At 51.8% G+C, this 25,119-nt stretch overlaps 2 protein-coding genes across 5 annotated transcripts in view; both read right to left on the bottom strand.

Moving 5' to 3' along the window:
• Positions 1–3,406, bottom strand: part of TPST2 (tyrosylprotein sulfotransferase 2) — a 52,622-nt gene extending 49,216 nt beyond the window's left edge. The window contains exon 1 of one of the 3 annotated variants that reach the window (XM_043901492.1): positions 3,307–3,406. The gene's annotated coding sequence lies outside the window, so the exon portion shown is untranslated. Of the gene's footprint in view, positions 1–3,034; positions 3,250–3,306 lie in introns of those variants that run through there. The other 2 variants (XM_043901493.1, XM_043901491.1) reach the window with 2 other exon arrangements.
• Positions 3,407–11,566: 8,160 nt separating this feature from the next.
• Positions 11,567–24,749, bottom strand: CRYBB1 (crystallin beta B1). Of its 2 annotated transcripts, none has more exons than XM_043901473.1 (6): positions 24,543–24,749; positions 22,746–22,925; positions 20,798–20,916; positions 16,450–16,582; positions 13,713–13,855; positions 11,567–11,834 (listed from the first exon to the last, which is right to left on the bottom strand). In XM_043901473.1, the coding sequence occupies exons 1-6, from the start codon at positions 24,621–24,623 to the stop codon at positions 11,651–11,653; spliced, it is 840 nt and encodes a 279-aa protein (XP_043757408.1). In that variant the 5' UTR covers positions 24,624–24,749; the 3' UTR covers positions 11,567–11,650. The 2 variants fall into 2 exon arrangements, with proteins under 2 accessions (XP_043757408.1, XP_043757409.1); XM_043901474.1 differs by lacking the exon at positions 24,543–24,749 and adding an exon at positions 23,486–23,507.
• Positions 24,750–25,119: the final 370 nt, after the last annotated feature.

Raw genomic sequence — 25,119 nt, 5'->3', positions numbered from 1 at the left:
CCCTGTCTTATTCAAAGACAAAGTGTGTGAGGGACGTGGTGGGCATCCCAGATGTGGGGGCGATGACCGAGAGGAGGGACGGGGTGGCCGTCGCTCAGGACTGCTGGCCTCAGGCCCAGGGGGGGCGTCTCTGGAAATAAGCAGTGGCCCACTTAGGGTATATCTAACTTCTCCAACAGCTCAAGCAATCAAGAATCTGCCTGCAGGGCAGGTAACTCCGGATTCGCTAGTTCAATACCTGACTTAGAAGATCCCCTGGAGGAGGAAATGGCAACCTACTCCAGTATTCTTGCCTGGAAAATCCCATGGACAGAGGAGCCTGGCAGGCTACAGTCCATGTGGTTGCAAAGAGTCGGACACAAGTAAGCATGAATGCAAGATAAGAGAACCTCATGGCTTATCTTGCCACGAGGTCACGGGGGTATGGGGTGGAGCACAGGCACGACCAGACTCCACTTCCGAGCCTCGGGGTCACAGTCTAGGAAACCCGCCAGGGTCTCCCTGGTGTCCACATGGAGCCTTAGCTGTCAAGGGACTCCTGCTGGCCTAGGGTGGGAAGGTCTGAGTCATCCCCCTTTCCTTTCACCCCATGCAGAGGTCCCTGACAGCACCACCGGATCGTGTGCTGGGTCCTGGGGTGGACACAGCAAGCCCCAGGATTCCTTTCCTCATGGCCTCCCCTGGTCCTGCTCAGGATCTGGCAGGAGGGACCTCAGCAAATAATTTCTCACTGTTACAGGAGGACACAACAGCACATGTACCTCACCTAACTGCCCCAGGCTTGATCTGTTTCCCTTCCTCAGAAAACCCAAGAGTTCCCAGTTACTCTAGGGAAGAGCTTAATTTCCTGCCCTTCAGTTTCACCTGTGTAAATTGCAGATGCGTTCATTCCACCTGTGTTCCTTTCTAACTAGCAGGGGTCAAAGCCAGTGATTTCCAAGATTTCAGCTGCTGAAGCCTAAATTTGTTTAAGAGCATTAGAACCCTCATCTGCTGCTGATGTGACTGTAAAACAGAGAAGCTGCTTTGGAAAACAGTTTGGCGGGACCTCAAAAGGTGGAACGAAGAATTACCATATGACCCCACAATTCCACTCCTAGGGTTGTACCCCAGAGAATTGAAAACATACACCCACACAAAGAGTTGTACAAGAATGTTTCACAGCAGCACCATTCATAATAGTCCCAAAGCGGCAACAACCCAAATGCCCATCCGCTGATAAACAGATAAATATGATATATTCAATGCAATGGAATATTACTCAGCCAAAAAAAAGTAATGAGCTACTAAAATAGGGGTTTCCTTGGTGGTCCAGTGGCTAAGACTCCACGCTTCCGTTGCAGGGGTCTTGGGTTCAATCCCTCATCAGGGAACTAGATCCCACATGTCGCAACTAAAGATCTTGCTGAAACGAAGACTGAAGATCCCATATGCCACAACTAAGACCCGGCGCAGCCAAATAAATATATAGTTTTTAATGCTAAATAAGTAATAAAGAACCGCATACTAGCACGTGGATGAAACTTGTAAACGTTCTAAGTGAAAAGCACCAATCACAAAAGGCCATAGTGCATGACTCCCTTTATAGGAAATGTCCAGAATAGGCAAATCCATAGAGAAGAAAAGTAGATTAGTGGTTGCCAGGGGCTGGGGGAAGGAGGGATTGGCAGTGACCGCTGATGGGCCCAGGGTTTCTTTAAGGGCAGTTAAAATGTTCTAGAATTAGACACTGGTGACTGTTGCACAACTCTGTGACTATCTCAAAAACCACTAAATTGAATACTTTAAATGGGTGAATTGTACGGTATGTGAGTTATATCTCAATAAGGCTATGATTAAAAAAATTACATGAGATTTAAAAAAAATAAGGTGATATAAACACATATATTAAATAAATAATAGTACAATTGGGAGTCAGTGGGTTAAAATGGTTCACAAGTGACACAATAAACCCGATTTCACAGTCATGGAAACTGAGGCTGAGTGCAGGGGAATGACTCGCCCAGGCCACATCACTACTAAACCAGAGTGAGTCACACCGAGACTTGTCCAAACCCAGAAGCCTGGACTAACCATCAAGCCACCCAGCTAAATGAAAGCATGTGAGATGGAGTAGAGGGAAAAGTGTTCACAGCCCAGAATGGAAACAGACCTGCAAAAAAAAAAAAGGTCAATAAGCAAGGACCAGTTAACTCTGTGGGATACCAAATAGGAAGGCCCAAGGACGCCTGTGGAGTGCCAGGGAAGGCTTCCAGGAGGAGGCGCTGCTCAAGGAGGCTTCTGAAGGATGAGTAGGAGTCTATCAGCTGCCCCACCCCCACCCCCACATCTCTACAAGATACACAGAGTCAGGGGGCCTGAGGCTGTTTCAGCTCTGAGACATCCTAGCTGTGGGATCTAGGGCCGAGGGCACAAGACCTCTCTGAGCCTCAGTTTCCCCATCTGTAAAAGGGGAAGAAGGCAAAGTGATCAGCCCTTCTAACTACTGCACTCAATCGGATGGTTCCCACACTTCCTCCCGAGGCGGCGGGTCTCTGAAGTGGAAAAGCTAGACCTCGACCTCTGCCCCACATAATAATAACAGACTCCGCCAGGTCCGGCGTGCCCAATCTTAGTGACCATGACCCCTTTCCCTGGTCGCCACTCCCAGTCCTAGCTTTACGAGGCATCTCCCATTCAGCTCACTCCTCCGAGAGCAGGAGGTTACGGGGCAGTGGGATCCTCTGGTCAAACTCCACCCCACTCCTAGTGGGTGACCCCCAGGTTCACCAGGACTGACCCCTTATTTCATGCTCTCGGCGCACCCCCTCCCCGCTCCAAGCAACTATTTCCTTCCCCTAATCCCTCCACTTGAGACACGCCTCGCAAATCCACGGCGGCTGCAAGTTAACTTCCACCCGCCCCCCCCCCCCCCGCGCGTCTCGGCGCCCGCGTGGGGGTCCCCGCGCGCGCCAGGGAGGGGCCGGTGGCTCCGACAGCGGAGACACGCTGCTTCCCCCCTCCCAACACACACACACACACAGACGCTGAGCACCTCCCGGTTCACCGCGGGATCCGGGTCACGGGGACCGGCTCTCCGCCGCATCCCGCGGAGAGCGCACGGAGCGCACACGGATCCGCCAGCCGCCCGCCAGCGCCGCCTTCCTCACAGCACCCAGCCCCGGAGCCCGGAGCAGCCGGGCCGGGCCAGGGAAGAAGCCGCGAGGGCCGAGGACTCCCCGGCGCTCGAGGCCGACCCGCAGGCGGCCTCCTGCCGACAGCTGCAGCCCAGGCCCCCCCACCGCGCGCCGCCCCGGGACCACCTACCGTGAGAGGCGCGCCGCCGCAGCCCCGCGCGCCCAGCGACTCCCAGCTCGCCAGCCGCCCCGGCCGGGGGAGGCGTGGCCGCGGCGCCGTGACGTCGCGCGGGGGCGTGTCTGGAACGTGGTCCCGCCCCCTTTCAGGCCCGCCCACGGCCGCTCCCCATCACCCCTGTCCAGCCTCCAGACCGCGCGGTGGGGCGGAGCGTCCCAGAGAGCCGTCCCGGAGAAACCCTGGTCCGCATGCTGGCTTTCCCCCAGGTCCAGGCAGCTCACCACTTTTCCTCCCACCGGCAGCTCTGTTTAAGAGAATTTCCCTCTGTCTGTATGCAGGGGAGTGGAATGATCGCCAGGAAGTGGTGTGAGAGAAGAAAACCAGACCCTGAGCAGAGTGTTTTAAATACTGTTTGTGTAAAACAAAAGAGACGAGAGGGAAGGGCTGTCCTACAGTTCGTATACATCAATGGTTCTCAAAGAGGGTGTGATTTCTCTCTCTTGCGGGCCGCCCCGCTCCCAGGAAGACATTTAGAAAAGTCTGAAGACATTTTTGATTGTCACTGCTGGGGGGTGGGGGGAGCGCTGAGGGTGGGAGTATGTTTCTACTGGAATCTAGTGCGTGGAGGCCTGGGACGCTGCTAAATAGCCTACAATGGAGGGGAGGAGGGCTGACCTCCTTCCCCCCAGACGAAGAGCCATCCAGCCTAAAATGTCAGCAGTGAGGGGTGGAGAATCCCTGATAGACAAGACGAAAACTCCAGGTTGGTAGGTCTCGTCTCAGTCTAACTTCTCTGTGCCTCTGTTTCTCCATCTGTAAAACAGAAGATAATAGACTGATCTGTGCGTTACATGCATATGCGTTGAATACCTGAAGGAAGGGGAGGAAGGGGTACAGGCTTACTTTTCACTGTGACCTTTGATCTTTTTCCGTTTGAATTGGAAGTCTGGTAGGCTACAATCCATGGGGTCACAAAGACTGAGCGACTTCACTTTCACTTTCTTTTATATATTACCTATTTAAAATAATTTCTATAATAGTTATCACCACAACTACACACACACACACACACACACACATATTGTTGTTTGTGCATGTGCAGTTGTATCCCACTCTTTGCAACCCCATGGACTGTAGCCTGTCAGGTTCCTCTGTCCATGGGATTTCCCAGGCAAGAATAATGGGGCGGGTTGACACTTCCTCCTGCAGGGGATCTTCCTGACCCAGGGATCCAACCCAGGTCTCTTATATCTAATGCATTGGCAGGTGGGTTCTTTACCACTAGCCCCACCAAGGAAGCTCATATACATATACAATTACCTTTGTATAAGTAATATAATTACATACTATTTAGGCATGGCTCTAAGCACTCTCTATTCATACATTTAAACTTTTAATAACCTTGTCAGAGGTCTATTATCATCCCCATCTTACAGATAAGAAAAAGATGACATATAGATATTAAGTAATCTGTCCATGTCCAGCCATGTGTTTATCTGTAGCTCATTCATTAATTCATTCATATTTCCAATAAGTAGTGCCTGCCATGTAGGAACTGCCTGCTGGAACTGGCAAAATGAAATCCCCTGCTTCCATGGAACCAGCTGTTACTGAATAATGTTATATAGTGTTTATTGTGCCCACACCACAGGCTTGGTGTGACTCACTGCATGGTAACCCTGCTGGGTGCTTTAGAATGTCCCTTTCTGGGTAGAGAAATGGAGATCAAAGGAAGAGAGGTCTGACTGTAGTGACATGCATTTCCTGAGCACCCCATGACCCTGTGCTGGGCATAAGAGTCATCAAGTAACACAAGAGCAAGGGTCCTGCATCCAGGTGGGGAATCTGGACCCTCCAACAAGCGTTTTGTACGTGCGTGCCTGCTCAGTTGCTCAGACTCTGACTCTTTGCAACCCCGTGGACTGTAGCCTTCCAGGCTCCTCTGTCCACGGGATTTTCCAGGCAAAAATACTGGTGTGGATTGCCATTTCCTCCTCCAGAGATCTTCCTGGCCCCAGGATAGAATCTACATCTCCTGTGTCTGCTGCAGTTCCCAACCAGCATTAGGGAGCTGGAAAGAGTGCGATCAACCTGGTCCAAGGAGGGAGGGCTGGGGTGTTTACACTGAAGCCTGAAGCATGGCTCAGGGGTCATAGGAGATTGTCAGTCACAGGGACCCACAGCTATAAACACTCAGAAGGAAGGACTGTTGTCATGAAGTGCAAAGTGGACAGGATGTGGAGTGGGTAAGAGGAGGTCAGGGAGGTCTGCAGGGGTGGATGCATCAGGGCTTTGTGGGCTAGAGGAAGGAGTCTGGTAGAGATGGAAAGATATGGAAGGCGGGAAACCGAGGAAGAAGGGGCCAGCTTTGCTTTCTGCAAAGATCCTCTGGCTGTTGTGCAGAAGAGGACAGGCAGGGAGACTGTTTTGGAGGCTGTTGAGATACTCAGGGGGAAGCCGGTCAACCCAGCAGGACTGGGGGCATGGAGGGCATGTTTGGGTGCTAGAAATGTCTGGAAGATAAAACTGGTAGATCTCCGTGGTGGCGCTAAAGAAGGGGACCAGAATGATCGCCTGGTTTCTAGGTTAGACCTCTTCTCTCAGCTCCCCAACTCAGAAAACCCCTTCAGGTCTCAAGCTGACTGTCTCCTCCTTGAGGAAGCCTAAGCCTACCCCCAACCCCGACCCCTCTGCCCCTGGCAAATGTCCTGATGAGATGGACACTGGACAAGGCAGCCTGGGAAACTGTTGTGACTTTGAAAGTGTAGATGAATGAGTTTTTTCCTGTTTGCTCCTCTAGCCTGTGAACAACTGGGACAGGGGCATTTTCAGTCTTCCCCAACCTGTCTCCCCAGCATCTAGACAAAGCTGGGCACACAGGAGCCCCTCTGTCAATGGTCACCAAAAGCAGGAAGAATAAATGTGGCATAAAACATGTGGATTCTAAACCCCTTTGCTGAAATTCAAGAAGATGATGATTCAGATATCTGCTCTGCTGTAAGCACCTTGTAAAAAAGACATTCAAGCTAGTGATTTACTCCTTCCAACAACCTCTAAGGTTTTATAATCATTACTCCCATTTCACAGATGAGGAAACAGGTTCCATCAGGTAACTGGGCTTGATCAAGGACAATAGCTAGTACATGTCAGAGCTGAGATGCAAACTCAGGATGGTGGGGGGGGGGGGTGGGAGGGGGGAGGCTGAAGTGGGAATGGGAGGTGACCCAGCAGTGGGCAGGAAGCCAGGACAGAGGGGCAGGTTCGCTTCTCTTGCTGGAAGGATGTGGGGTTACCCTGACTAGCTGGGTACCCAGGCTTCACAGAGGACTTTGATCTTGCGTATCGGATCCAGGTGACTGGCTGTCATGGCAACGTGGCCCTAAAAAGATGCTCATCTCTCTAGAAGCTCCGCAGGGCACTCTAGCAACGTGCCCTTTCCCCAAAACTCAGTTGCACCATCTGGCCCTGGCACAGGAGAGATGATGCCTCGGGTGGTGCTCCCACCCACGTCCTGCCCCCTGCACACACACACATCGCTGACTTTGTACCGATGTCCCAATGCTCAAAATGCTGTGTGCTGCCTCAGTCACTGTGGATGGGAGATGGTCTTCCCAAAGGTGTGAGACTCAAAGATTCACGAGCTGGGATCTAGCAGAAACGTAGCATCGTCCCAGCTTTTCGAAGCACTGTATCCTGAAGCCGGCGTTCACAGCAAAACTCATGCAGAATCCAGAGCAGCACTGGGAAGCCCTCGCGAAGGCTGTGGGCACCGTGGCCACGTGGCCAAGTTCAGCTCCACCGGTGCCCCCAGCATCATGCCCGTGATCGCTTCTGCTGAGCACCTGATGAAGCAGAAACTGAAAGTTTCTGTTTCAAATGCAAAAATGTGACATCTGTGAGCTCTGAAACCCTGTTCCAGGTGGTGAGATGCTCACATTTCAAGAGACACGTAGGAACTAGGACCCAAGGGAGGAGCAATAATAGGTTTATAATTGTCATGTCACTCTCACTCCTGGCCTTTTTAGATGTTCTTTTCTTTTCCTTGTTTCATCTTATCCTGTTACTTATTTTTGCTTGAACTTTTTATTGGTTCTCTGTTTTCTGTTACCACATTTTGTTTATTCATAAATTCAGTAGCAAAAGTTAAACATATTGATAAAAACGAATTAAATATAAAATAATTAGTTTGTTATTTTCTTCCAAGTTTTTTCAACTGTTTTTGCCAAGTGTGTATATTATGCATCAGCGATGCTAACGTGCACATTTTTTTTAATATAACACCTGTGAGAAAATAAAAACATCACCCAATCAAAAAATGGGCCAAAGAACTAAACAGACATTTCTCCAAAGAAGACATACAGATGGCTAACAAACACATGAAAAGATGCTCCACATCACTCATTATCAGAGAAATGCAAATCAAAACCTCAGTGCGGTACCATTACACGCCAGTCAGGATGGCTGCTATCCAAAAGTCTACAAGCAATAAATGCTGGAGAGGGTGTGGAGAAAAGGGAACCCTCTTACACTGTTGGTGGGAATGCAAACTAGTACAGCCGCTATGGAGAACAGTGTGGAGATTTCTTAAAAAACTGGAATTAGAACTACCATATGACCCAGCAATCCCACTCCTGGGCATACACACCAAGGAAACCAGATCTGAAAGAGACACGTGCACCCCAATGTTCATCACAGCACTGTTTATAATAGCCAGGACACGGAAGCAACCTAGACGCCCATCAGCAGATGAATGGATAAGGAAGCTGTGGTACATATACACCATGGAATATTACTCAGCCGTTAAAAAGAATTCATTTGAATCAGTTCTAATGAGATGGATGAAACTGGAGCCCATTATACAGAGTGAAGTAAGCCAGAAAGATAAAGACCAATACAGTATACTAACACATATATATGGAATTTAGAAAGATGGTAACGATAACCCTATATGCAAAACAGAAAAAGAGACACAGATGTACAGAACAGACTTTTAGACTCCATGGGAGAAGGCGAGAGTGGGATGTTTTGAGAGAACAGCATCAAAACATGTATATTATCTATGGTGAAACAGATCACCAGCCCAGGTTGGATGCTTGAGACAAGTGCTCGGGCCTGGTGCAGTGGGAAGACCCAGAGGGATCGGGTGGAGAGGGAGGTGGGAGGGGGGATCGGGATGGGGAATATGTGTAAATCCATGGCTGATTCATGTCAATGTATGACAAAAACCACAACAATATTGTAAAGTAATTAGCCTCCAACTAATAAAAATAAATGGAAAAAAAGAAAATAAAAACATCAACAGCTTCGAGTGGAAAGCAATCTGGAAGGTTTATACTATCAATGCAAAGAAATTTAAGGACTCACTTCACTGATGGATTTCCAGCTTGTCTTCTTTTTATGGGATTCACAAAATTGACACGCTGAAAAAGTTTTGCCTAAATATTAATAAATTTAAATATATATTTATATATAAATATAAAAAGGTTAAAGTAGTTCTTTCAATAAGTATGAAATAACAATTCTAAGTGATTAGAAAGTAACTGTTATATTCGAATGGAGAGTATTTCTCCTTGTGTTTCTTGGATCACAAGATCATGTGGCATCTTGCCTTTGAAGAGGTCTAAGCACTGAAGAAACATGAAAGTTGGGTCTGCGTGGCTCATACAATTCCACGACAGCAGAGTTTCAGAGCTGTACTCACACACCTTAGGAACTGAGAATGGGCATCTATGTAGCTTGGTATCAAGCCTGTATCAAGCTATGTAGCTTGGTATTGGGCTCCGAGGACTGTGGACACTTAGAGATGCATTACAGAATCATTGAGAATCACGGAACTTTGGAAACACAGAGTCCCAGCATCAGAATCTTGAGGCTGGATGGACTTGTTTAAGGTGGCGTTTTACAGATGGCAAGAATGAGTCTCTGGGTACAGAAGCAATTTGCCCAACATTTGGTAGCTCCTAGCAGTAGAGTAGGACTGACACCCATATCTCCTGATTCTTACCCAGGGCTCCTACCTTCTGGTCCGAGACAAGACAGCCTGACTTCAAACGCAAGAGGCTGGTCAAATTGGAGGGTGGGAGAACTAGGGTGGGAGGAAGAAGGAAAATGCATGTCCCAGAGGGGAAGATCTTCAGCTTTGAAGCTCAGCAAAACCACAGAGTGGGGTGTCATGAGGCCCCACTTTTCTTTCCGGCTTCCTCTTTGCCGCACTCTGCATTCCTTTCTCACCCCCGACCTCCGCCCACTCAACCACCAAGCTACTCCTCCCACTTTAATAAGCGTCACTTGGACCCACCACAAGCTCTCTCCACCTCTGTGTCTTTGCCCACGGTGCTCCACAGCTGCCAAGGACAGCTGTGCAGGTTGGGCACTGCACAAGGGTACCGTACGGACATTATAGACATCACAGATTTATACCGATACTTTCTGGCAGATGGCAGTCAGATGTCTTCTTTGGTTTGTTTCATTTGGCTGCATTGGGACTGGGTTGCAGCACGCGGGATCTTTTCCTGAGGACACACGGGTTCCCTAGTTGTGGTGCACAGGTTTAGCTGTTCTGTGGCCTGTGGGATCTTAGTTCCCCAACCGGGGATCAAATCCACGTCCCCTGCATTGCAAGGAGGGTTCTTAACCACTGGACCACAATGGAAGTCCTGGCGGTCAAATGTCTTGAGGAAGAAGTATCTTTTTATCATTTGCACAAAGGTGCCATGGAGGGTAGCAGGGACCCTGCGTTTGCTCTGCCTGGAATGCCATCTCCTTCATTTACCACCAAGTAAGCTCCCGATTCATCCTTCAAGGCCCCCTTCAAATACCCTCTCCTCCAGGAAGATATCCATGGCAACACCTCCCCCAGGCTTCCCACAGAGATTAATGATTCATAACATCGGTCAAAGCTACTTGTTGATCCAGGAGTCATACTGCCTGATGTAGATTTCCAGCATGGGGCATGTGCTGTCTGTAGCGGGAGAGATGATGCTAGGTGGAACTTGGACCCAGGACTAAATCGGACACAAGAAAATAACCCTCTTTTGACTCTTGTTTGACTAAATCAGAGAGAAACAGCTCAGTTTGGGCAAGCACTTCTTTCAGACCTCCCTCTGACACTTGCTAATCACCCATTTCATCAAAGAGTGAGCAGGCTGCAGGCTAAAGCTTAAGCAAGCAGTGGTATCTGCTGATAACGCAGTGCTTGGCCTTCTTTAAATTATATTTACTTAAACGACTGCTTCCTATCTATGGCATAGGATGCCAGTTTTCCATATCCTGTAGTGTTATCAAGTTTTACTTACAAATCAATGCATTTAAGCACACAATGCTATCTATTTAAACAAAAATGTTAAGTAACAAAACAGGTGGTAAGAAGAGAAGGCAAAAAAAAAAAAAAATCAGAAGAGTAGGACCTGAAGGAGTAGAATTTGAAAACACAGATTTTTTTTTTTTAAGACTGTGACTCTGGAACCTGACTGGGTTCAAATCTTGATTTGACAGCTGTGTGACCTTAGACAAGTCACTTTCCCTCTCTGGCCTTCAATTTCCTCACTTGTTAAATAGGGATAATTATACAATACTGGCCTCCTAGAGTCATCCAATGCTGAAGCTGAAACTCCAATACTTTGGCCACCTGATGCGAAAAACTGACTCATTTGAAAAGACCCTGATGCTGGGAAAGATTGAGGGCAGGAGGAAAAGGGGACGACAGAGGATGAGACGGTTGGATGGCATCACCGACTGAATAGACATGGGTTTGAGTAAACTCCGGGAGTTGGTGATGGACAGGGAGGCCTGGCGTGCTGCAGTCCATGGGGTCACAAAGAGTCGGACATGACTGAGTAACTGAACTGAAGAGTTGTCCAAATGATATACAAACAGAATGCAAAGAACTTAGTGGTATTTGTTGGTTTCTTTTTTGTTTTTGTTTTTTTCAGTTGTGGTTTTTTAAATTAAAAAAAAATTGTTTGATTTATTTGGCTGTATCAGGTCTTAGCTGCAGCGTGCGGGATCTGTGTTACATCATGTGGGATGTTTTGCTGTGGTGCATGGACTCTCTAATCAAGGTCTGAGGGTGCAGTTGCCCCACAGCGTGTGGAATCTTAGTTCCCTGACCAAGGATTGAACTCGTGTCCTCTGCATTGCAAGATAGTCTCAACCACTGGTCCACCAGGGAAGTCCTGTGCTTGCTGTTTTGATTATTACGATACTTATCAAGACGGAGGAAGTTGCTTGCCAACACTGAGGCCTGCATCTGTTCATAGACCCAGGAGACAGCTTGGCTTCAGGAATTTTTATTTGCATGGGGAAGGTGGGGATGATGAGCCTGCAGCAGGGCGGGCCGCACGAGCAGCGCGTGGACTCACTTGGGCGGCTCGGCGGCCAGGACGGGGAAGCAGCCTTCGCGATGCCACTGCCGGTCACGTAGGCGGCGCACGGCCTGCATCTGTGGTTGGAAGGCCCCCCACTCATTCCAGTGCCGGAAGTCGCCAGGCTCCAGGAGGTACTGGTACCCACGGTAGCCGGGATACTGGTAGCCGACCCAGCTGGGGGGAAAGCAAGAAGGATGGTGTGGAGGTGGCCTGTCTCACTACCTGGCACCTGGATGCCCCCCTGGACCAGCCGGTCCTCCATCCAGCCCGGCAGCCTGCTCTCCACCCCTCACCTGTCCTCGCTGGCTGGGGCCACCCGGGGCTCCTCTGGGCAGGCTTGGCCCCTTCCTACTGGCTCTGGGCAGTGATCTCACCTCTCTGACAGATCTCGGCTTCCTCCTCTAAGTGAAGCGGGGATGGTCATGGGAGCTGGTTTATGAGGGTTTGGGGGGCCGAAGGGGAAAATGAATCAAAGTACTTTGCTAAGTGGATTGCAGATACATGGTAGGGAAACTAATATACATTCCACTGAAAGTGATGACCTGGAGCTCAGAGAACAGGATCCAAGGGAGTGAACACAGGGCTTGGGGACTGGTTAGCAACAAGAAGGGGCACTCTTGTTTCAAAAAGTAGTTTCCTTTGTTGGAAAGTGAATTTGTGTGAAGTGGCTGGGAACACACCTTCTGGTGTGTTCAGACAACCAGTTCAAATCCTAGCTCTGCCATTTCCTAGGTAGGTGATTTATCAGAACCCCAGCTTGCCATCTGTGAAATGCGGATGATGACAAACCTGCCTCATGGGTGTATTGTAAAGACTCAATGACTATTCATTGAAAGAAGTTAGCATGGTGCTCGGTCCATTGTAAGCACTTAATACAAGTTATTATCCATGATTAATTTCTAATTATGCCATTGCCTCTGCTGGGAGGGTCTTTCCAGGTCTCTCTCAGACCGCTGCTCATCTTTCAAAGTCTGGCTTAAGTTCCAGCCTCCTCAGGTAAACCTTGGACCTGCCCTCCACTCCAGCACAGAGAACCCAGTCCCAGAAACCTTTCTTCTCCCTCTTACCTCCATCTCTTATCTATTATTGCTGGACATCATCTCACAGGTGTACTGACATCTCCCTGCTAGACTGAATAAGCCTCTGAAGGCAGGAGCTAAGCCTTCTTCACCTCTGCCTCCTGCTGTGTGCCAAGCACAGAGCCTGGCTTATTGACAATGTTTGGTAAACTTCAGATGGCTTACATACTGGAATACTGGGTCTCAGGGAAGGACAAAAGAGCAAGAAAAAGACCACAGCCCTGATGGTGTTATAGAAACTCAGAAAAGCATCTGGGGTGGAGAGCTGGATGCTTTCCACGTGCCTCGAGGCGATCAGGGGTGTCTCGTATGGTTCTCTGGAGGCAGGGGGATGGATAAAGTGACCTCCTTTGGGTATCTGTCCCTTCCCTGAGTTCTCACGGACATGGGGTGGGGGTGGGGGCCTCTGTTTTGAAAGCTTCAAATCCTAGAGTTCAGAGCAGAAAAATCCTCTGGGATTAAGAACCCTGATGTGCCCATTGTATAGAGGACAACACTGAGACGCCGAGAGGGCTTGTGGCTCACCCAGGTGCCACAGAGCATCAGTGACAGGGTCAAGGCCCTTTCGTTACAGTCTCTCAGATGTCTCTCTGCTCATGCCCCCAGAGGCTCCAATCTCCCTGGATATTTCCGTTTCCTTGACCCACACAGACTGGTCTACTCACATCCACTCTGCTCCTCCTCGCTTCACTATTTCTCCAACCCAAACACGGGGCTAGAAGCCCCTACTCGCTCCATCTTCCCACTTCTTAGGATAATTGCTAGCGTTGTTTACACCAACATGCAATTCATCAACACATGATTCCACCTCCGCCCCCTAAGGCAATGACACTCTCTTGGCAGAATCCAGGCCTCCGGACTTTCCTGCACATCTGATGTTGCATCCTGTCTGGGCAGGCTCGGGGGGTGCCCTCCCAGCCTGCCTGAGCTTGAAATGAAGCAGGGGGTGAGGGCCCATAGGAGCAGAGCTTACGTTCCGCTGGAGACCTTCACACTGCCCACGCGGTCACAGAAGCCGTAAACCCAAAGGCTGGGCACATCATCCTCCTGGATCTCCATGGTGTTGCCCTTGAAGTTGGCCCCTTCGAACAGGCAGAGCTTGTGCTCCTGGGCGTCCTGGGAAAGGAGAGAGGGGGTCAGGGGTGTGAAGGGTGAATGGGGCCTCCTGGGGGTGGAGAGAGAGAGAGAGCTGAGCCTGCTCAGGCCATCACGGGACTGACCCCGGATTGTCGACATCCAGCCTCGAAGCGCCCTTCTCATCTGGAAATATGAGGATGTCAGCCTCTACTTCACAGAGCTAATCCATAGAGAACACTTAGCATGATGCCTGGCATACACCAAGTGCTCCAGACAAATTTACTCAATATTTTTATTATGCTGATCAGGGGTGCAGAGGCTCAGAGACGTTAAGCTTCTTGACTGGCGTCACACAGTCAGCCAGGGGCAGAACCCTCCAGAGAAGCGTGTCCCTGCTCCCATCCCCTCTTGCATCCTGCTCCCCACCACTGCTTCTGCTGCAGCCACACCAGTCCCCCCTTTTAGCTCCTTGTTCCACCCAGCCCGTCTTCACTCCAGGAACTCTGCCCCCACTGTCCCCCGGAAGGCTGTGCCCACGGCTGACTCGGCGCCCATCTTTGGGAGCTCTCTCCTCGGATCACCCCCAGCCACCCCCACCCTCCTCTTCCCCAACACCAGAGCCTCGGTTTCCTCTTCCCCTCTCTGAGCACACGCTGCATGGCCCCCATGCAGTAAGCACCACGGCTGTTTGCCATTACAGGTGGATTTCTGTGATTAGGTTTTCAATAGCTGCCTCCCACGGGGGCAAGGACCCTGCCTGTTGCAAGCACACTTGCACATCCAGAGCCTACGACAGAGCCTGGCAGAAACACATCCACGTGTCTGTGGTAGAATGAATGACTGCATGTGGGAGATGGTCGAGACAGAGATCCCTCTAACATCCCAGGAGAGAGGGCTGGAAAGGAGCCAGGGAACCCAGCTGGGAGAAAGTTGGAGGTAAGAGAGAAAATGGGCCACCCAGGACGGTGGCAGGGCTACAGGGAAGGGACTAGACCAGTGGCTCTTAGCCCTGGCTACCCAGAGACCTCAGAGGCATGGAAAGAAACCAGTGCCTGCGAATGAGCCCCAGAGATCTGGATTCAGTTGGTCTGGGGTGGGGTCCTGGCATTGGGACTTTTTTCTAATTATATATTTTATTTAAGCAAATATGTCTAAATGATGCTAATTTCAATAGGCGGACAACACAGCAATATTAATGAGGTCTTTAAAAAAATTTTTTTGGTTGTGCATGTGGCATGTGGGATCTTAGCTCCCAGACCAAGGATTGAACTGGCACCCCTGAGTTGGAAGTGTGAAGTCTTAACCACTGGACCACCAGGGGAGTTCCTAATGAGGTATTTTACATTCTTATTTTTTCTTTTTTACTATGTATTCAAAGCCTGCCATGTATGTTACACATCTCCATTCAGACTAGCCAAGATTCGCGTGTTTAAGAGCCACATGTGGCTACTATATTAGACACAGCAAAGCTCAAGAAGCTACTGGAAGTGGCCCAGCTGATTGCTGTATCGAACAACTGTATGTTGACCTAGACTGCCTTATAAGGACCACTGATTGGGAGAAGAACCCATGAATTCTCACAAAGCGTCCATTGTTAAGGCTGATAATTCAGCCTCAGATTCCGAGAACATGATCAGGTTGGATAACCCATTCACATAGATCTGGTGAGGCCAAAGAACTGGCTGTGGGCACCTGGTAGTCTCAAATGGACGTGCATGAAAACTCTTTATGAAAATTCCCACCACGGAAAGCAGAAGTTGTTACCATCATCAGAAACTGACCTTGGTGAGTGAAGATGTGGCTGGTTAATGAATCGCCATCAACATAATTCTGAAAAAAAACCTGTGAATGGCTTGGGGATAACTCCAGCCTATTTCAGCTTTGAATCTTCTTGAAGTTACGTTATTTCCATTAGTTAAACATTACAAAGGGGCTAATTCAGTACATAGTCTTATTGTCAGGGAGTTCACTGTGCCCTTCTGCAATATCCCTCTTTGCAGCCATCATGTAAACTTCAACCTGCATGTCTGGCACTTTGGGTGGGCTTTGAGACTTTTCAAAACTCCCCAGGAGGCTCAGTGATGGTCTGCCTGCCAACGCAGGAGACGGGGGCTCCATCCCTGACCTGGGAGATCCCACGTGCCCGGAACAGCTGAGCCTGGGCCCCACCACTGCTGAGCCTGCGCTCTAGAGGCCGGGAGCTGCCACGACTGAAGCCTCTGTCCCCTGGAGCCTGCGCTCGAGAGAAGCCACCGCAACTAGAGAGCAGCTTGTGCGCTGTAACGAAGGGCAGCCCCGCTCTCCGCAACCAGAGAAAAGCCTGCGGACAAATGGAAACCCAGCAAAGCCAAAAAGAAAGAAATGAAACTATATTTAACAACAAAACTGGGTTCCGCGTGCCCTGGGCTCCTGGCAGGAGATGGGCATGTGATGAGCATATCACGGGTGCCTTGTGAAGTGACCAGCAAAGAGCCATTGCCCTTGGACGAGCTCAGAGGTCACCGCCCAGCATTCCTCCTTCATTTCTCCTCCTCATCTGACGCCGTGGCTGTCCTGGCCGTCACACCAGAGGCTTGCTCCTGCCCTGCCCCAGAATCCTCCCCTGTCCCGAGCCCGGCCCAGGGGCCACTCACCATCCGGACGGGTCGGAAGGACATGAGCCGGTCGCTGCGGTAGCTGCTGGACCACGTGTCCCAGCGCGGGTACTCGCCTTTCTCCAGGACGAACATCTCCCCCCGGAAGTTGGACTGCTCAAAGGCGACCCAGCTGGATGGGGAGAGAGGTGGGCAGGGTGGAGAGAGTCAGGAGGGGCGGAGGCAGAGGGGAGAATCCATCATGGGCAGAACCCTCTTCCCCGACTCGCCTTCGCATCTTTACCTTGCAACACAGCCCCAAGGCTGGAGGTGGGGAGAGGCTGATCCCACTGACTGACGGGGAGACTACCGGCAAGACGCTTCACTTCTCTGCACCTCGGTTTCCTCATCTAACTTGCCTATCTTCTTGAAGTTGGTGCAGGATTAAATGAGATGGTGTGTATAATTACAGAAGCCAAATATTTCCCCAGATGTAGGATTTACACATAATTTTAGCACTGTGAGGACTTGGGGGAAATAACCTATCAGAAAACATTTTTAAAAAACCCCAAAGACTCTTGAGAGTCCCTTGGACTGCAAGGAGATACAACCAGTCCATCCTAAAGGAAATCAGCCCTGAATACTCATTGGAAGGATTGGCACTGAAGCTGAAGCTCCAATACTTTGGCCACCAGATGCAAAGAGCTGACTCACTGGAAAAGACCTTAAGGCTGGGAAAGATTGAGGGCAGGAGGAGAAGGAGAAGGGGGCGGTAAGAGGATGAGATGGTTAGATAGCATCACTGACTCAATGGACAGGAATGTGAGTCAACTCCAGAAGACAGTGAAGGACAGAGGACCCTGGCGTGCTGCAGTCCATGGAGTCGCAAAGAGTGGGGCATGACTTAGCGACTGAACAACAACAGTAATTTATCTTTGGATAAGGAAGAACAGGACACCAACCAGAGCCTTCAGCAGGCTATTATACTGTGTTCACGGTAGGAATCTTTTCCACAGAAACCTTTTACTTACGCAGGTGACACTATCTTTCCATTTGTAAAAATGATGCAAAAAGTTCTTTTGATATATATTTATTTGTGTCAAAAAAGGGTCCTTTTAAAATGAAGTAGGGACTTCCCTGGTGGTCCAGTGGCTAAGACTCCACGCTCCCAACATAGGGGGCCTGGGTTTGATCCTTGGCCAGGGAACTAGATCCCACAGGCCGAAACTAAGAGTTTGCATGCCACAGCTAAAAGATCCCACAGCTGAGCCTGGCACCTCCTCAGGTGCCACAACTAAGGCCCAGGGCAGCCAAATAAATAGATATTATTTTAAAAAATCAAATAAGTATATTAAACAAAGAATATTCCTGGAGATATGGGGGTAGGGAAAAATTGATACAGGTGCTTGAATCATGTTTGATGAAGACTGGCCTAGCACACAGAATACAGTAATCAGAACAGGGGCAGTGGAAGGGGAAATGAGAGTAATATTTGCCTCTCAGATACCTATGAGAATTAAATGTGATTGTGCACATGTAGGTGTTCAGTTCTCTAAAAGGGCTAATTACAAACCTGACGTCGGATGGGGGCTTTCTCAGTGCAGCCTGATTGAGGATGGGAAGTGAGCTTTTGTTAAAAGGACCAGGGATTCTGGGGGAGATAAGATGATGCCCATTTCACAGATGAGAAGGCTGTGATGAAGGAGCCCATTAAACTTTCCTCACTGTGTTTCAGAGTTCTCAGGGAACAAGAGAGGGCTGGGGGATGCTGACATTAGTCTCACCTCCCTGATGGGGGCTGGGACCCTCCTCTACCCAGAATGAGAGGGGGAAGATGGGGGCAGGGGAGGCTACTACCACGGACTGAAATAGAATGTGTCCAAGGAGCCTCAGGTCTCATCTGAGGAAGGCGCCAACCCACACAGCAGAGTGACAGAAGTGATAATGCAGATTTATTCTTCCAGAATAGAGGTGAATCTGCCTCAGCCACACAGAGGCTGGAGCATATGAGAAAAGGATGGGCAGATGGATGGGCGGGTGGATGGATGGATGGAGGAACTGATGGTTGAATGAACAGGCAGATGGATGGATGGACAGGTAGGTAGCCGGGTAGATGGCTAGATCTATGGATCTATGGAGGAGTGTATTGATGGCTGGCTGGATGCATGGTGGAGAATGGATGGATGGAGGGAGTGCTGAATAGAGGGATAAATAAATGGATGAAGAATGAATGTGCAGATGGATGGATGAACTGATCTGTAGATGGATGAGTGGGTGCATGGGAAGCCTGTAGATGGATGAGTGGGAGCCTTGGAAGATGGTGCCATGCAGGAGTTAAGAGGACAGACTTTGGAAACAGACAGACCCCAGTTCTAATCCCAGTTTAGCCATTTATTTTCTGTGTGACTCTGGGCAAGTCACTTTAGCTCATTAAGCCTCCGTCAAGGAGAAGAAACCTCTACCTTGTCAGGAGGTGATGAGGGTCTAAAGCGAAAACACAAGCAGCAAGATCATTCATGATTAAAGAGGAAGGGAAGCCGGAGATCTGAGCTTATGGGAAGACAGACACTGATGTGGTCTTGCCACCCTGACACCCTCTCCTAAAACTGTCTTATTCAGGAGTCACAGTGCCCAGTGAGGACCTGGTATATGAGCGAGGAGTTGTCTATATTAGTGCCTTTTCTCATCTCCTGTGGCTCATATGAGCAAGGAGAGAGGTAGGGCAGGAATCTCAATTCACAGATATGGGAAACTGCGGCTCAGAGGGGTTAAGTCAGCAGTCTAAAGTCCCACGGCGGTGGTGGCGGGTGTCTGCTGACGCCCCCCAGGCTTCAGGCGGGCTTGCCTCCCGTCCCCACCTGGGTGAGGGCACCCCTCTCCTCCCCTCCCCTGCCCACCCCATCCCCTCCGTCGCTTTCTCCACCACTGTTTCTCCCAGGGCCCTGCTGGTCCTGACGTGGGCCCAAGGCCCTGGGACACAGGACCTTATCTCTCCCACCAGTTGCAGTCCCAGAGCACACACCAAAGACCAGCTGCATCTTTGTTGGAGGAGAAATACTCTGGGTTTGAGTCACTGATAATGAAAAAAGCCTGAAAACCCAAACTGGCCACATCCGGCAGCTCCTCTTCTCAGCTGGGCTTTGACTCTGTGGGTGGGGCTGAGGTTACCAGCCTACCCCGGCCCATGGTAACATGGCTAAACACACAGAGCACCAGGAAGCGGCGATAATCTTCGTGACCACCAGCTAACGTCTGGGCACCCACAGAATGCCAGCCCCATGCTGCATTATTGCCTTCAGACTTGAGGACAGTCTAGCAGGAGGGAGTGGGGACCATTACTCTGCCCATTTCAGAGATGAGGAAACTGGGGCTCAGGCACTTTACAAGTTAAACAGGAGAGTTGGGACTCACACCCAGGCCTGTCTGACCTCAAAGCCTATCTCTGCCCTCTGTACCACCCAGAGCCCCAGGATGCTGGGCGAACAGGCTGATCACACCCCTCGGGGGCTTTTTGGCTGGAGAGAGGAGGCAAACGGGCCCAGTGGGTCTTGTCTAGCGGTTGGGCCTGCGCCCTGAGCGTAGTCCACAGGGGTTGAAGTTGGCACAACCACTATATCCAAGGGACAGTTATTCCTGCCTTAGGCCCAGAGAGTCAGGGGCAGCCTGTGGAGCAGGATGATATAAACACTGTGAGTGAAACTTGTCAACCTGAGTCAAACCCAGGCTCTGCCACTCACCCTTTGAGCCTTGGTTTCCCCATCCGTCAAACGGGAATTAGGAGCCACCCCTCCCCCACACAGCACTGTAGGATCACCTAGGTAAAGTCCTCAGTAGGTGCCCTGTAGTACCTCCTGGGTACTCAACAGGTCATTACTATCCTAAAGACTACAAGCTGCCCAGGAGAGGGGCCAGCTAGTGGACACCCGGCCCTTTGCCCTCCTCCTGCCATCAGTGATGGGCAGGGGGCTCCTTCTGCCGCAGAAACAACATTTCTTTAGAGCCTGGAATCATGCCTTATTGTCAGTGTGACCTTATGCTTATCAGATCACCTCTCTGAGCTTCAGTTTCCTCATCTGTAAAATGGGAAGGCGAATCATACCTCCCTTTCCTCCCTCTTGGGTTTGAAACAAGCCCTAGAAATAATACACAGTTGGCCCCAGTACAGAGGGTCCTGCATCTGTGAATGCAGAGGTCAGGCTGGACTATGCCATCTTATACCAGGTACTTGAGCACTGGCAGATTTCAGTATCTGCTGGGGGTCCTGGAACCAGCCCGTGGAGGGTACTGAGGGATGACCCTGTGCGGCCCTGCTAGCACAGTGGAAGGCAGTAAAGAGCAGCTATGGTTGTTTCGGTATTCCTATTTTACTAAGGCTGTGGGAGTGCCCCTCCCCCGCCCAAACACTCACGGTCCAGAGGCGACAATGAGGCTGCGCACTCGTTCGAAGCCACGGTCTCCCAGGTTCAAGCACTCCCCGGAGAATTCCACCCGTCGGCCCTGGAAGTTCTCCTGCTCAAAGACCACCAGCTGCAGGAGAGAAGCCCCCGTGCCCAGGAAGCAGAGTGAGGGGGGGAGTACCTCCAAAGTGGAGAGGCTCCAGGGCAAATATGCATTAAGTACCCATGTACCGAAGAGCAGGCAGTGCCCAGATCACCCGAGAGCTTGCTGGGAGCCAAGGTCTGTGAAACGATCCTGTCCTGCCTTCCCTCCACTTCTGAACTTAGTATCTGTACCGTCTTTAGGAACTGATGGATATTCCTTCCAGGCCTTTATCTGTACTGTTCCTTTTGCCTGGAATGCCCTCTCCACCACACACCCCAATCCTGGAGCTCATGTCCCCTGTCCTGTTCTAGGCTCAGATGTCACCTCCTCCAGGAAGCCCTCCCTGATACCCTTTCCCTGAGTGAGCTTGGTCGAGTGGCCCCCCCCACCCCCACTGTGCTCACCCCATCAGTAGCATAGGTAACACACATACAGTCACTGCCGGTTTGCTTCTGGGTCTCTAGGTACCCCTCTCCCCTTTCACTCACCCCTTCCAAAGACCAGTGGGGTGGATCTATTTCTGTATCTCCCAGCCCCCGCTTCTGCCACAGAGCTGATGCTCAGGAAACATTCATAAGTCTACCCATCAAACCACAAGAGAGGCCAGAAGCAGGGGCCACTGTGTTTACGTGGGCTAATACCCTCCTCTCACTAAGCATCCAATTTTGGTTTTTGTCCGCTCATGGTCCCCAGCTGGGAAAACCGTCGCCATTCCCTTGAACCGAGGCAAGCGCGTGCCTTCTCCCAGCCCCAGTTTCCCCGGCTGTAAAACGGAGAGAGGTTCAACATACCCATGACCCAGCCCTTCCACTCCTACACTTATCCGCCCAAGAGAAGCTCCTGCAGGTGACATGGCTAAGAACACCCTGACCACATTGTTTATGACACCACAGCTAGCACCCACCCCACGGTCGTCAGGAGTGATGGACACCCTCTGAAACATCACACCGCAGCCACAACAAATGACCCACAGCAATGCGCGGCAGTATCAGCGGCTGCTAGAAATCTCATAGCAAGTACAAAAGAAAAATGAAAACCCCGGAACGGTTACATACAGTATGTTTCAGTAAGTTAAAAACAAATGAAGTGTAAATATCTACTTTTAAAGGAATAATGCATCAAAGCACATAAAACAGCAAGCAAGCAGGTGAGGGGGCGGGGTGAGGATGGCAGTTCCCTCGCCCAGGGGAGAAGGGAGGTGGGTTCCCGGGAGGGTGTGGGGGTTGCGTAGGAGGAGTGGAGGGGCGGGGGCGGGGAAGGGACACTTTGAATTAGATACAGGCTGTCTACCAAGTCCTGGCTTTTCGTGTAATTAGCGGGTTTGCAGATGCGTGTTGTTTTCATGAAAAATTAAATTGAAATTAAACCATTAAATAAGGGACCGCATAAGTAGAAGCCGGCCAGGGAGGGTGGACCGCCTGACAGCGTGTCATGACCCAGTTCTGAATACCCGCGGTTGCAACCCAACCCGGTCCCAGGGGACCGGATGCCTGGCTCTCCGGGAGCCCTTTCAGCTTGACCGGCCGCTTGGAAACACTTTTCGGGAGGAGCTGATGGGGGCCTTCTGCCCGAGAGGACCTTCTGGGACAGCTGTTTCCTGATGCTAACTAAGCCAGCCCGCTTTCTTTCCTTCTGTTTCTTGCTTTCGACAAACTCGAAAGCAGGTGCAAGCCTGTTGGGCATCCTGGCGGGGACGCAGGGGGGCAGGTGGGGAGGGAGAGGCGGGGGGGGGGGCGGGGAGGGGCGGGGAGGGGCGGGGGCGCGCAGGCGCGGGGGTGCAGCCCCCACCGCCCCGCCCCCAGGCCCGCGCTCACCTTGTAGTTGCCGGGAGGCAGGTCCCCTTTGGCCGCGGGCGCCGGCTGGGCGGGGGCCGGGGCGGGGCCGGAGCCCGGGGCGGGGCCTGGGGGCGGGGCCGCCTTCCCCTTCCCGTCGGGCCCTGGGTTCACGGCGGCGGTGGCCGAGGCCTTGGCCGCGGGCTGAGACATGGTTGCCGCCTGCGGAAGTTTTGTCAAGAGAACCCTTCGGCCCGGGTTCAGACAGGCCCGGCAACCCCCAGGCTGCCTCCCTGCTTCTCGTCCCCCCATCCGCGAGTATGCTCAGCCTTCTCCAAACTCACCTCCTCTCTTTCTCCTTCTAAAACGGAAGCCTGGAGAGCTGTCTGTCCCCATCTCCTCTTTGGCCTTCAAGGATTTCCCGTCTGGGGGGACCCCCTCACTCCTCCTAGCTGCCTGCACCCCGCTGGCTGCCGTGTCCTTCCTCTCTACCCCCTGGAGTCACTCCTCACGCTCCCATCACTTAGCACGCTTCTTGGCTTAGGGCAGCTACGATGTGCCCCAGCAGATTTCATAGCAAGAATGTCCCAGTTGGGGAGGCCCCGGAGATAGGACCCTCGAGAATGAATGCATCCTTCCCTCAGGATAACCTCGGATCTCCTCGCAGCAATCTGAGGCTCAGAGAGGGGAGTGGGCCTGCCCGAGGCCACCCAGCTGCCAATTGGGGGGACTCCAGTTTTAATGCCCCCAGACAAACCCAGCTACGCGGCTTTGCCATCTACTTATTCTGATCGACTCATCCTTCCATCCTCGGTGCCTGGCTCAGCACTTGGCACATAGGAGATGCTCACTTAACACCTGTCCGGAGACTGCATGAATGCCTCTTCCTCTCTCTTTTTGCTGAAACCGTGTCTCAGGCATTGCCTGGGAACGGGTGTGTGGGTGCAGACACAGGCCTGGGCTGCGGGAGGCTCCTGACACGCCTGTCAGGGTTCTAAAAGAAGGGCTGTGGCCATGTGGGCGTTGGGTGGAGAGACCTTTGGTCACTTCCAGAGGTTCCTCCCTACTTTGGGGTCATGGGCCCCTTGAGTGTTTGGAGAACACCTTGTCTTTGTCCCCGGAGAGGGGGGGGGGAAATGCCCCCTTTAACTTTGGAGACCGTTCATTCCCAGGGACTCCAGGACCCCCCCTGACAGCACAGATCAAGAGTCCCTGGCCGCAGCTTCCTGAATACTTTCTGTGAAGAAGAGCTAGCTGGGGGCAAGCAGACTCCTCCCTGGGCCGCTCTTGAGAAAGGCTGTCATGACTCTGGGTGCTCTGCCCACCGGTGGGGAGGCCAGACAGCTGGGCCACATCTGTGGCTTCCAGGCTCTTGCTTACCCCGCCCCCTGCCCGCCCCGCCCCCAAAGTCAGGCTCTGAATATCAACACGCCCCTGGGGGGCACTAGGTTCCCTCCTCCCTGGAGAGGTGCTCTTGCTTTCCGCATCCCCTGCCCCCGCCCCAGCCCCAATCCCTCTCTCTATGCATCGTGCCCTTCCTCCTCCCCTCCCCCTCCCCCTGTTTTCCCGTTTTTCCCCTCCTCTCTGTGCCTGCCCTTCTGTCTCTCCTTCCGCTTCTCTCTGCCCCAGTGTCTTGCCCCGTTTATGCCTCTGCACCCATCTGGTCTCTTTCTTGTCTTTCTTTTCTTCCCTCCCTCTCTTCCTCTCTCTGCCCCCTCTGTCTCCCCACCTGGCTCCTGATGACCCCCTTCTCTCTGACTCTTTATTCCTGCTCTGTCTCCCTTGCTCACTCCCCTCCCCTCCCCTGGGGCTCTTGGCCGAGGGTGGGTCCCCTCTTACCTGGGGCCCTGCTATTTGCTGCTGGAGGACAGGCAGGCGGGCAGGCTTGGTGTAGTGGGTGACCAGGGGCCGACCCCCCATTTTATAGTCTGGCAGACACCAGATCCTGTCTTCTGTGGCACAAAGCGGCAGCTGGCTCAGCAGGCCCCGGGCAGAGAGTCGGGGGGGCCTCGGAGCCCCGGCCCTGCTGGGTTCCTGCGGAGGGCAGCACTTTCCATTGTGAGCCCGGCACGCACAGCAGAAACCCTGGCCAGCAGCCACATGGCCTTGCCTCTGCCGGGCCCCTGCCCCGAAGCCACTCTCACAAACACTCGCTGGGGATGGGCTTGTGATGGGGTTCCCACTAGCTGCCAATACAGGGAAAGGGGGAGCCTCCAGAAGGTCGGTTGGAGACCTGGGTTTGAATCCAGGCTCAGTCACTCTGTGCCATGTGGCCTTAGCAAAGTCTCCCCCTTGGGGCCCCTGCGTCTGTGGTTATAAGTGGCTCAGGTGTCCCTGTGGGGTTGCCTCACAGGAAGGCAGGGGACCAGGGGTAGCACTAACGCATTACCCCTGCCGTCTGGGTCAGTCCCCAGGA

This window comes from Cervus elaphus, chromosome 5, assembly GCF_910594005.1.
Source record: "Cervus elaphus chromosome 5, mCerEla1.1, whole genome shotgun sequence".
NCBI lineage: Eukaryota > Metazoa > Chordata > Mammalia > Artiodactyla > Cervidae > Cervus > Cervus elaphus.
This window is presented reverse-complemented; position numbering and strand designations above follow the sequence as displayed.

Excerpts from the sequence above, each read along its gene's own strand:
- CRYBB1 (XM_043901473.1), bottom strand. The coding sequence starts at position 24,623 with ATGGGGGGTCGGCCCCTGGTCACCCACTACACCAAGCCTGCCCGCCTG. Across the intron at positions 22,926-24,542 it reads AGCAAATAGCAGGGCCCCAG|GCGGCAACCATGTCTCAGCC; the intron begins GTAAGAGGGGAC and ends AAACTTCCGCAG. Across the intron at positions 20,917-22,745 it reads TGCCTCCCGGCAACTACAAG|CTGGTGGTCTTTGAGCAGGA; the intron begins GTGAGCGCGGGC and ends TCTCTCCTGCAG.